Here is an 11,361-nt window from a genome sequence, read left to right as displayed (position 1 = left end):
TGATCGTTTATGTATAAATCCTTTGAGGTTTCATGTTTGGTTGATTACAGTATTTTTAATTTGATATTATAGTAACCGCTTATTCCACTTTGGTTGGGATCAGAATATTATTTTTCACATAATATATCATATATTTGTGTCCGTTTGATTTAACAATTTTATAATGTGCGGTTTAAAAAAAATATTAGTTTCAAATTGAAGGCAACAAAAGTTAAGTTTTTCATGAATATATAGTTTAGCTTTTAAAATCGTATTTAAAAAAGAACCCCTTGTTTACTGTTTAAAAATATATATATATATATATATATATTTTTCTACATTTTCAAACTACTATTTTTTAATGCATTTTCAAACGAAAGACTTTTCACAATTTTATTTAAAAATGTGCATTTGGCCAAAAAATCACAAGGCCAATTTGAGCCAATGAACTCAAAGAATGACTTGCGTATCTTTCCTACATAAACTATTACATCAAATTATTTTATACAACATAAAACACCTTAAAATAGAGGGTAGGCTGCTAGTGTATGTCATGATTTTGTCCTAAATAGAGAAGAAAAGAAAAGCACATTAAACATCAAATCAAACCCAAATAAACAATACAAAAAATAATAAAGCTCTTCAAAATCATTTTAAATTTGCATGTATTTCTGAAGAATCTTCTTCCCCTTCTTTGTCTCTAGACATGCATTCTTTGTGCATATATATGTTCTTCTTTTTCTATCCAATCCATGCATCTGGAGCCTCACTAGTGTCCATTATGATCAGAGGATCATGATTGAACCATTTCAGTCTCTGTGGTCTTTACCCCTCTTCCAAACTTCACATATGTTTCACCTTTAAACCTTTTATATGTATCACCCCTACTATATCTTTGAACTCTAAACCGCTTATAAATGTCACTTTTGTAAAATTCTCGAGTTCTCCTCGCGAATTGAAGAGAGATAAGAGCTCCTATTAACGCAATGGTAGCCAAAATGGAGAAGGATACCCTGAAACACTGGTCTCCCGTGCAACTCAACTCCTTCAAAGTTGATGGATCATTTCCCGGATGCAGCTTCTTGGCTGCCTCTCTTGCCTCTGTTGCATAAAGGGTTTTAGTAAGTTCTGTATTCATCAGATACACCCAAAGAGGTGTTGTGATTTGTGCACAATTGAGCAATGTAGCAAAGTACTTGAGGCCAAATAACTCAGAAATCATTGCCAAATTTATTGGTACTTGTGCGCCAAGTGTGAATCCAATGATCAGTGATGCCACGTAGTATGTGCCCTTGATTGTTGGGAAGGCGACGAGGAGCAGACCAATGCTGTGTAGAAGAAGAATAACTGACATCATCACCGACCGGGGAAGCTTCCATTTCATAAGCAGAAGTTCAGAGATGAAACCAGAGTAAACCCTCCCAAAATAACTCCACACACCTGCTAGTGTGATGATGGAGTTGACAAGTGGATCTTCATAACCGAGTGATAATCCAATGGCTCGTAATTGATCAAAGGATGTTAAGGCCGAACCGTATCCACATAAAGTAACAAGGAAGATGTAAAACATGTCGATGCTTAGAATTGCTTGCAAGATGGTGTGGTCTTCTCCTCTTTCTGGTTTGTTGAAGATGTTTGCAAAACAAGACATTCCTTTTTGCTCCGAATTCTCTTGTAGCTGATCAGGATGTTTCTCATTGGTTCCCAGATGATGAGTAGGAGGAATATTCACATTCATTGGTGGTTGTTTTTGAACTTTCCAGATGGAAAACTCTTCTTTGATGACAAGAAGGAGCGGGAGGAAGAGGATAACACTGACTGCGATGGCACTTGTTGTATGGACTGCTGCGGTGAGATCAATATGTTTCTCAAGCAAAGTCATGACCATGAGAAAAAGTGCAAGCAAGATTGTTAAATAAAATAAATTCAAGAACACCCTCAGCTCGTTCGGTTGCCTTCCATTCTTCAGATTCCGGATTGTGAACATAAACAGGAGTGATACTGCAGTTGGGAGTAATGCACAGAGAAGAACAAGACCTTTTGAATCATTGTCATATATACCTGTTACAATATAAATTAAATAATTAAATTAATCACTTTTTATGAGCTTAAACTTTTGTGATAAAAATTGATTTAACATTGTGATTCCAAGTTCGAACCCTATCTCTGTTATTTACCTCTTATTTCAACTAAATATTTTAAGTGTTATATGGGGGAGTTTGAGTCCACAAGTGAGAGTGCGAGCGAAAGTATTAGAATCTAAATTAAATAATTAAATTAATTCATTTCTATAAGAGCTCTATCTTTTGAGATAAATGGTGGTTTAATAATACCATAGTAAACTTGGGTTATGATAGGAACGCCAAGCCCAACGAGACCCTTCATTAGACCCAAAACAACGCCTCGACTCACCGGGAAGTTCTGGACGGATTTGACAATAGCTATTGTGGCTGAAAAGTTGGGAGCGTTGGCTGCCACCGCAATATAAAAGTACATCTGCCAAATAGTTGGCTTGGAAATACGGCCCGTGACGGCAAGCCATATCATGAAATAGCCCCCGAAGTTCATGATGGCGCCGAGGAAGAGCCCTAGCCATGTTGGTATCACCTCAACAATGAGGCCATTGAAAACCGCCAGGCATGATCCAACATCTTTGTAAAAAGCTATATTACTCATTTCGTCTTCATCATATCCAAGAAGTTTAATATTTTTGTTGTAGAGACTATAGATGTAGGTTGTTCCAGCCCCGCACATGACCAACATGGAGGCATAAACTGTGAACCATCTGCCTCTTACCACTTGCATCGTAAATGGGAAACACTCCCCTCCCATTTTCGATCCCTTTCTCTCTCTATATATATATCTATGATACAATGCAAAGGGAATTAAATGACAATAGCCGGCCAGAAGAGGAAATTTATGGGATTTAGAAAGGAATGAGTCGGCAACGTGTGGTGGCTAGAATCAGCTACGTATTAATAACCCGAAAGAAGTGGATGGATTCGTTTGTCTCAGTTAATCGGTGCTAGTTTCAGTTCACCATGTGCAGTTTGTTACTACAAACATGTTTACACAGCATAACAAGGTGTCAAAACTCAAATTTAGGCATGTTTGTTGGGGTTGCTCGTGTAATATTGAAATCTCAGGATCATGATAGGGTTGTGATACAATACGAAATTAATGACTTGGGATTGAGGGATTGAGATCCCTAGAATTTTATGTAAATTTGAGATTTTAAAATTCACAAGATTTCGCTTATATGCTGTTATTAAAAATAACAGCATGTATGTTGTAATTTAATCAACGGTCAAAATTGAATTTTAAAGTTGACTTACTTTTAAAAACTTTTAATAGAAGAGAGAAAATGAAAAAAGATTTTAAAAAATTTAATCTTAACCGTTGATTAAACTACAACATACATGCTATTATTTTAATAACAGCATGTAAGCCGGATCCAAATTCATAAAACTCAGCCGTTCATCTCATTTAAGCTTAAAAAATAATCTATGTTTCAGCATTTCATGTGAGGTCTTTTAATTAATTAAGTCGAGTTAATTAATGACTGGAGGATCTATTTATTAATTAATTTTAATAAAATGGTCTAAAGGGTAGCTTCAACGGCTTCAAGAAAGTTAGATCAACAAACAACTACGACAACAAGAAGCTGTTTATTTTAATAGATAGAGAAGCAGCGTTTGGTTGAAAGGAAAAAGGAGAAAAAGAGACGAGAGAGGCGTACGGAATCCCCAATCTTTCTATGTGAAGGTGCTTTTCTTTTCCTTCATATATTTCCGTCGGAGATTCCCTGCTTCTAAAAATAGGAAAACACATCTAAATATTAGAGATCTATGTCATAGTTTAAGATAATTCAACAAAAAATTCAACAAATTTAAGAAATAGGGAATATGCAAGATGTAGTTCATATGTCTCTCTCCGCCCGCTTCCGCTCAAGTGAGGCCCAACACGTAAGGGAGAGTATTAAAGTAATGATTAAGTAATTAAATTTATATCTTCCTATGATCTGTTTATACTTTTGGAATAACTGGTAATTTAACCGTAGATAATATGATTTATGCATTCAAAGAAAGTATAAAATAGAATATGGAAAGCTGGGTTACGAAGGTTACCTTGAATAGAAGATTCTTCAAGGTTGAAAATAGATCAAGTATGAACTCTTTCTTTCTCTCTCTCTCTCACTCCAGGTTTTTTCAGAGATTAGGGATCACCAAAATGATGGTTCATGCACGAGCAAGTGATGGAAAGGTATTTATTTTATTCTTTGTAACTGTCAATCGATCGATCAGTATTCAGAAGGTTTGTGAAACACATTTTTCATTTACTTAAGGCTCATTGCATAATAAATTTTGGGGAAAAAAATATAAAAGAGCCTCATCCATTAACAACTGTTTTTAAAAGAGTCCCAATATGTTTAAAATGTGCTAAAGTGGCCCATCGAATTACCAGAGGCCACTCAAGGAGTTTTAGCGTTACAGAATTATAAATACTGTCTATTTCCTTGTAATTATTTTTTCTAATAAATTTTTGGGTTTGACTGCCCCGAAATGGTTTTTCCTTTGAGTTTTGAAATGATTCCTTCTTGGTCAACAAAAATTGTGTTGAAAATTGTTTATGTATTAATCCTTTGAGGTTTGATGTTTTGGTTGATTAATTACAATATTTTTAATTTGATATTATAAATTGTTGTAACTGCTTATTCCGTACTGGTTGGAGTCGGATCGAATATTATTTTTTCACAAAATATATCATACATTTGTGTCTGTTTGATTGAACAGTATTATAATGTGCAGTTTGAAAATAACTATAAATTTCGAAATTAAGTTAATAAAAATTCAATGAAGTGTTTTTAAAATCGTATTTACAATTTAAAAATATCTTTTCTATATTTTCAAGCTGTTATTTTTAAACGCACTTTCAAACGAAACACTTTGAATCTCACAGCAAGTCTTGAGGCTAATGCAACGCAAAGAATGACTTCCCACGTAAACTATTACATCAAATTCTATTATATATACCGCAGAAAACACCAATTAAAATAGGGGGCATGCATGCTATTGGTGTATGTCATAATTTTTTTCCTAGCAAAGGAGCAAAGACAAGTAGATTAATTAACATGATCTAATCAAACTAAATAAACAACAAAAAAAATTATTAAAGCTCTTCAAAGTCATTTCAAATTTGCATCTAAACCCAATTTCTTTGCCTCTGGACATGCAGTATTATTTCTCTCTGCATATATTTCAAATATTGTTTTTCTATCCCTCCCATCTTTGTGCACTCCCTGGAGCCTTATTAGAGGATGATTGATCCATCTCTGTCTTTGGGGCCTTTACTCCATCTTCAAACTTCATATATGTTTCACCATTAAACCTCTTATATGTATCACCCCTACTAAATCTTTGAACTCTAAACCGCTTATATATGTCACCTTTGTAAAATTCCCGCGTTCTCCTTGCGAACTGAAGAGAGATTATAGCTCCTATGAATGCAATGGAAGCCAAAATGGAGAAGGAAACCCTGAAACAATGGTGCCCCGAGCAACTCAGATCCTTCACGGTTGCTGGATCAACTCCCTGAGGCAGATCCTTGGCTGCCTCTCTTGCGTAAAGGGTTTTTGTAAGCTTTGTATTCATCAAATACACCCAAAGAGGTGTTGTGAGTGATGCACAGTTGAGCAATGTAGCGAAGTACTTGAGGCCAAATAACTCGGAAATCATTGCCAAGTTTATTGGGACTTGTGCGCCAAGTGTGAATCCAATGATAACCGATGCCACGTAGTATGCCCCCGGGATTTCAGGGAAGGCGACGAGGAGTAGGCCAATGCCATGCATGAGAAGAACAACCGACATCATGATCGACCGAGAAAGCTTCCATTTCATAAGCAGAAGTTCAGAGACGAAACCAGAGTAAACCCTCCCATAATAATTCCACACACTTGCTAGTGTGATGATGGATCCGACAAGTCGTTCATGATATTTGAGTGCAATTCCAATTGGTCGTAATTGTTCAAAGGATGTCAAGGCCGAACCGTATCCGCATAAAGTAACGAGGAAGATGTAGAACATGTCGATGCTTAGAATTGCTTGCAAGATGGTGTGGTCTTCTCCTCTTTCTGGTTTGTTGAAGATGTTTGCAAACCAAGGTGTTTCTTTTTGCTCGGATTTCTCTTCTAGCTGAGGATGTTTCTCAACGGTTACCAGCTGATCAGTAGGAGGAACAATATTGACATTCGTTGGTGACTGTTTGTTAACTTTCCAGATGGTAACCTCTTCTTTAATGACGAGAAGGAGCGGGAGGAAAAGTATGATAACAACTGCGATGGCACTTCTTGAATGGACTGCTGCGGTGAGATTAATATATTTCTCAAGCAAAGTCATGACCATGAGAAAAAGTGCAAGCACGATAGTTAAATAAAAGAAATTCAAGAACACCCTCAGCTCGTTTGGTTGCCTTCCTTTCTTCAGATTTCGGATTGTGAACATAAACAGGAGTGATACTGCAGTTGGGAGTAATGCACAGAGAAGAACAAGTCCTTTTGAATCATTTTCATATATACCTGTTACAATATAAATTAAATAATTAAATTAATCAGCTTAAAATTTTGTAATATTTCAAGCGTTAAATTTAACATTGTGGTTTCAAGTTCGAACCTAATATTTCAAGTGTTAGAGAATTCATATTGAGCTCTTCAAATAAAAGTTAAATTTGAAGAGAAAAACTCGTTTTTTTTTTTTTTTTTTTAAAAAAAAAAGAAAAATTTGAAGAGTCATTTTTAAAATGAACAAAATATCAAACTGTCTATATATTTCTCTACTTTAGTTAAATATTATTATTTTCTTATTTTTTATTTATTTTTTTGTTCTTAGTAGATGCGAGAGAGAGAGAGAAAGAGAGAGTGAAAATTAATATATAAGATTAAAAAACTAAATAATTTGGACAGCCTGGTTGATCAAAGTTAAATTTGAAATAAAGTAGAGAGTTTGTTAAATGACTCTTTTTGTGAGTTTTTAAATTTTTTAAAGAAAAACCAAAATTTAAGAACTCAATGAAGATGCTCTTATAAGGGGGAGTTTGAACTCACATGCATGTAAGGGCGTGAGACTATTAAAATAAAAATTAAATAATTAAATTTATTTATTTCTGTAAGAGCTCAAACTTTTTGGATAAGTGGTGGTTTAATAGTACCATGGTAAATTTGGGTTATGACAGCTCCGCCAAGCCCAACAAGACCTTTTAGTAGACCTATAACAACGCCACGGCTCACCGGGAAGTTCTGTACGGATTTGACAATACCTAGCGTGCCGGAAAAGTTGGGAGCATTGGTTGCCACCGCAATATAAAGGCACATGTGCCAAAGAGCTGGCTTGGGAATCCAGCCCATGACAGCAAGCCATATCATGAAATAGCCGCCGAAGTTCATGGCGGCGCCGAGGAGGAACCCGAGCCATGTTGGTGTCACCTCAATAATGAGGCCGTTGAAAATCGCCAGGCATGATCCAACATCTCTGTAGAAAGCTATTTTACTCATTGCAGCTTCGTCATATCCAAGAACTTTAATCTCTTTGTTGTAGAGATTATAGATGTAGGTTGTTCCAGCCCCGCACATGATCATCAAGGAGGCGAAAATAGTGAACCATCTGCCTCTTAACACTTGAATCGCAAATGGGAAACACTTTCCTCCCATTATCCCACCCATTTTCCCTTCTCCCTATATCAATGTATAATGTAAAGGGGATATATAAAATCACAGTATCCAAAAGAGGAAATTTCTTGGTGCAGAAAGGAAGGAGTAGGCAACGTTTGTTGGCAAGAATCAACTACATATAAATATATAACCCGTGACAAAAGGATAGATTCGTTTGTGTTGACTCAATCGGTGCTAGTTTCAGTTCAATGTGTAGGTTGTTACTACAAGCATCAAAGAAAACAAGCTGTCAAAACTCACATTTAGGCAAGTCTGTTGGGGTTGAACCTCATCATACGGAGGTCAATAACCAATCTGGATAAGACTGATAATTTTTTATACGACTTAAGATTGAGGGGTCGGGTTAGTTAAGGTCGACCTATATAGTTTTATACAAATGCATCGATGCTACCTGTAACTGCATGCATGCGACATTTATGGATTAATGTAATTTTTGATAAGACCCACGAACTTGACATGAACCCAACATAAAATTAGAAGGTTATAGTTGTGGGATTTGACTATTTAATTAAATGGTTTCGATTCGGTTTACTTGTATAGTCTTATCCCATTGTCTTGTTACTACTCGAATCTAATATGCGAACACGAATTGCCACTTCAAAGCGATGAGCATCATTTTGCGCGTGCAGTTTCAGAGGTACAACAAACAATAACAACTTGCCATTGAAACATTAGTAGATTGTTACATAAAATGTTAAGGTTACAATGCAACGCTAACAACCCAAAGCCCCAACATACGGTAAGAAGAGGGGAAGCGTAACTACTCGCAAGGGAATTTGGGAAAGAGAATCATATATATATATATATATATCTATAAAAGCCGAATCATTCTCAGAAGTGTCTTAATATTGCGACATGTGACGTGAATCCTTTTTCTTAAATGATAAACCGGTTTTTTAAGGCATAATTTTTGAACCAGTTTTTTAAGAGTGAACCGGTTTTTACTTAAAAACTAGTCATTAAATTAGCGTAATTAATGACGTTTAATTATATTTCAAGAGTTTTCTATATATAAATTAATTCATAAATTTAGTATTATCAATGTCCAAATCAAATAAGGAAACAAATAATACAAATCAAATCATATATCATACATAATAGCCGAAACCTTATTTTGAAGTGCCTTCAAATCGCGACATATGGCATAAATCTATTTTTTTTAAGGAAAAAATGCAAAATTAGTCATTGTGGTTTACCTGATTTACAATTAGCTCTATGTAGTATCAAAATAAGCTCAAAGGTCCTTGAGGTATGCGAAAAAATAATTTAGTCCATACAGTCAAATTACGTCCACTAATTTAACATATTCCGTTAGTGTGACACTAGTTTAAATATGACAGGTATCATAATTTTGTTGGCTTTGACGTTTCACGTTATCAGAATCTGTTAAATCAGTAAACAAAATTTGACTGCAAGGACTAAATTTTTTTTTTGGTATACTTCAGGGACCATTGAGTTCATTTTGATACCACAAGGAGTTAATTGCAAATCAGGTAAACCACAGGGACTGATTTTACATTTTCCCCTTTTTTTAAAGACTGGACCAATTTTTTATAAATTGAAGGGGTTCATATTTTTGTTTTCTCTCCTTTTTTTCCTCTCTCTCAACGTCTCTTTTTTTTTTTCAACTCATTCACTCTCATTCCACGTCTCTCTCTCTCTTGAACCGGTTCATATATTTGTTTCTCTCTCTGCTTTTTTTCCTCTCTCCAATTCTTTCACTCTCTTTCCACGTCTCTCTCTCTCTCTCTCTCTCTCTCCACTCTCCAACAATAATATCTTTCCTCTTTTTTCTCTCCACCTTTGTCTTTCTCTTTCTTCACTCTCCAACATTAACAAAAACAAAATCTATTGGCCTAAAAATTCAACTTCTTCCTAACCCTTTTTCGTTCTAAGACCAACAATATTTGAACATATTCTAATTTATATAAATTAAACTAAAATTAAAGGTCTTATGTTTTAATTTATTTGAATGTTTATGGATTTTTTTTTCTATAATTTACTCGGATTTTCAAGCATATTTTTAAGTGTCAAAATAAGACAAATAGACACTAAATTAAGCACTCAATATAGTTGAAATTTTTTGTTTTATTTTGTATTCCTAAAAAAAAAAAAAAAAAAGATTTTATTTATTTTGCTTTGTATTTTTTTTTTTTTAAATATTCAGAATTATATAGGTTTTATTTGTATTGAAATAAGATAGATGATTTATTTGATTGCATTAAATCTTTATTGAAAGATTTTGTTTTATTTTGTATTCATAAAAAATGTTTTTTTCAAATGTTTAGAATTATGTGAATTTTATTTGTATTTAAATATAACTTTTAGTAGGTCTTTTTATTGAAAGAGCGATGATTGATTTTTTAACATGACCATTTTAGCTAGTAATAAAATAAATAAATAAATAAATAAAACAATGAAGATGCGTTTAATTTTTCAAATAAAATATAATAAAAAACCTTGCGCATTGCGTGAGTTATATGCTAGGGTATCTATGTATAAATAGATACATAGATACTTCTTCTTCATTTTTGTAGAGGTAATCATAAAGAATTTTCCTTCCAAAATGCTTTTTCTTTATTTTTGGATTTATCTTTGTATATCTATGTATAAATTTTTATGTTTGTTTTCTAGAAAGATTCTTTGCATTGAAATATAATGGGTATCATACCAATAAGATTTGATGTTTTAATTCATTTGAATATTTTATTGGATTTTTTGTTTGTTTTTTTTTTTTTTTTTGGTGATTTACTTGAATTTCTAGCATTTTTGGAAAGCGTTGAAAGAAATTTATTTAATTGCATTAAATATTAAGTGAAACATGTGTTTTATTTTGTATTAAAAAGAATAGATAAAATTTTGTTTATTTTACTCTGTATTTTCTGAAATGATTAGAATTTTATGGGTTTTATTTGTATTACAATATATAATAAGTATTATATCAACAATATCAAAGTTTTACAAAAAAAAAAAAATATTAGAGTTTCCTTCTAATTTTCTATTAATATTTTGATAATTAGAATTCAAGTTTCATTCTTGTTATTATTTTTTTCTTTTATATTTTTCATTAAGTACATGTTTGGTATACTTCAAAAAAAAAAAAACACAAAAACAAAAACAAAATCATGTTCAGAAATATACTGCTGCATAACCTTTAGTATGTATTTTCATTAAAAGATGCGTGATAGATCACATCTATTTTAACTTATAATAAAAAGTAAGATGAGATGCGTTTAAGTTTTGAAATTAACTTATAATGAAGAATGCGTGGGTTATGTGCTAGTATATATAATAGTCGAATCACTCTTTAGAGGTAGTCTAGAATTGCGACATATGACGTGAACCCATTTTTTTAAAAGGATAAACCGGTTTTTTAAGGTATAATTTTTGAATCGATTTTTTAAGAGTGAACCGGTCATTAAATTAGCTTAATTAAGAGCATTTAATTATATTTCGATAATTTACCTTATATGTGATTTCATTAAGTTCAAAAATTTAATGTACGATATTATTTTCTCAAAATTTATTACTCTCCAAAACTATATAAAGACAACATTTAAAATTTAAAAACATACTACATTATGTCATATAAGTCATAAAAAAATAGGAAAAATTACACTTTAGCCCCCCAAAGTTTGGGGCGATTTTCAATTCGACCA

At 33.1% G+C, this 11,361-nt stretch overlaps 2 protein-coding genes across 2 annotated transcripts; both read right to left on the bottom strand.

The window, feature by feature from the left end:
• Positions 1–772: 772 nt before the first annotated feature.
• On the bottom strand, positions 773–2,811 carry LOC132162787 (uncharacterized). The gene is made up of 2 exons (XM_059573017.1): positions 2,313–2,811; positions 773–2,040 (listed from the first exon to the last, which is right to left on the bottom strand). The coding sequence occupies exons 1-2, from the start codon at positions 2,809–2,811 to the stop codon at positions 773–775; spliced, it is 1,767 nt and encodes a 588-aa protein (XP_059429000.1).
• Positions 2,812–5,252: 2,441 nt separating this feature from the next.
• On the bottom strand, positions 5,253–7,693 carry LOC132162786 (uncharacterized). The gene is made up of 2 exons (XM_059573016.1): positions 7,183–7,693; positions 5,253–6,553 (listed from the first exon to the last, which is right to left on the bottom strand). The coding sequence occupies exons 1-2, from the start codon at positions 7,691–7,693 to the stop codon at positions 5,253–5,255; spliced, it is 1,812 nt and encodes a 603-aa protein (XP_059428999.1).
• Between the last annotated feature and the right edge of the window lie 3,668 nt (positions 7,694–11,361).

The sequence above is a fragment of the Corylus avellana genome, chromosome ca10 (genome assembly GCF_901000735.1).
Source record: "Corylus avellana chromosome ca10, CavTom2PMs-1.0".
Lineage (NCBI taxonomy): Eukaryota > Viridiplantae > Streptophyta > Magnoliopsida > Fagales > Betulaceae > Corylus > Corylus avellana.
Note: the sequence above shows the minus strand (reverse complement) of the source record. Positions and strands in the feature narration are given on the sequence as shown.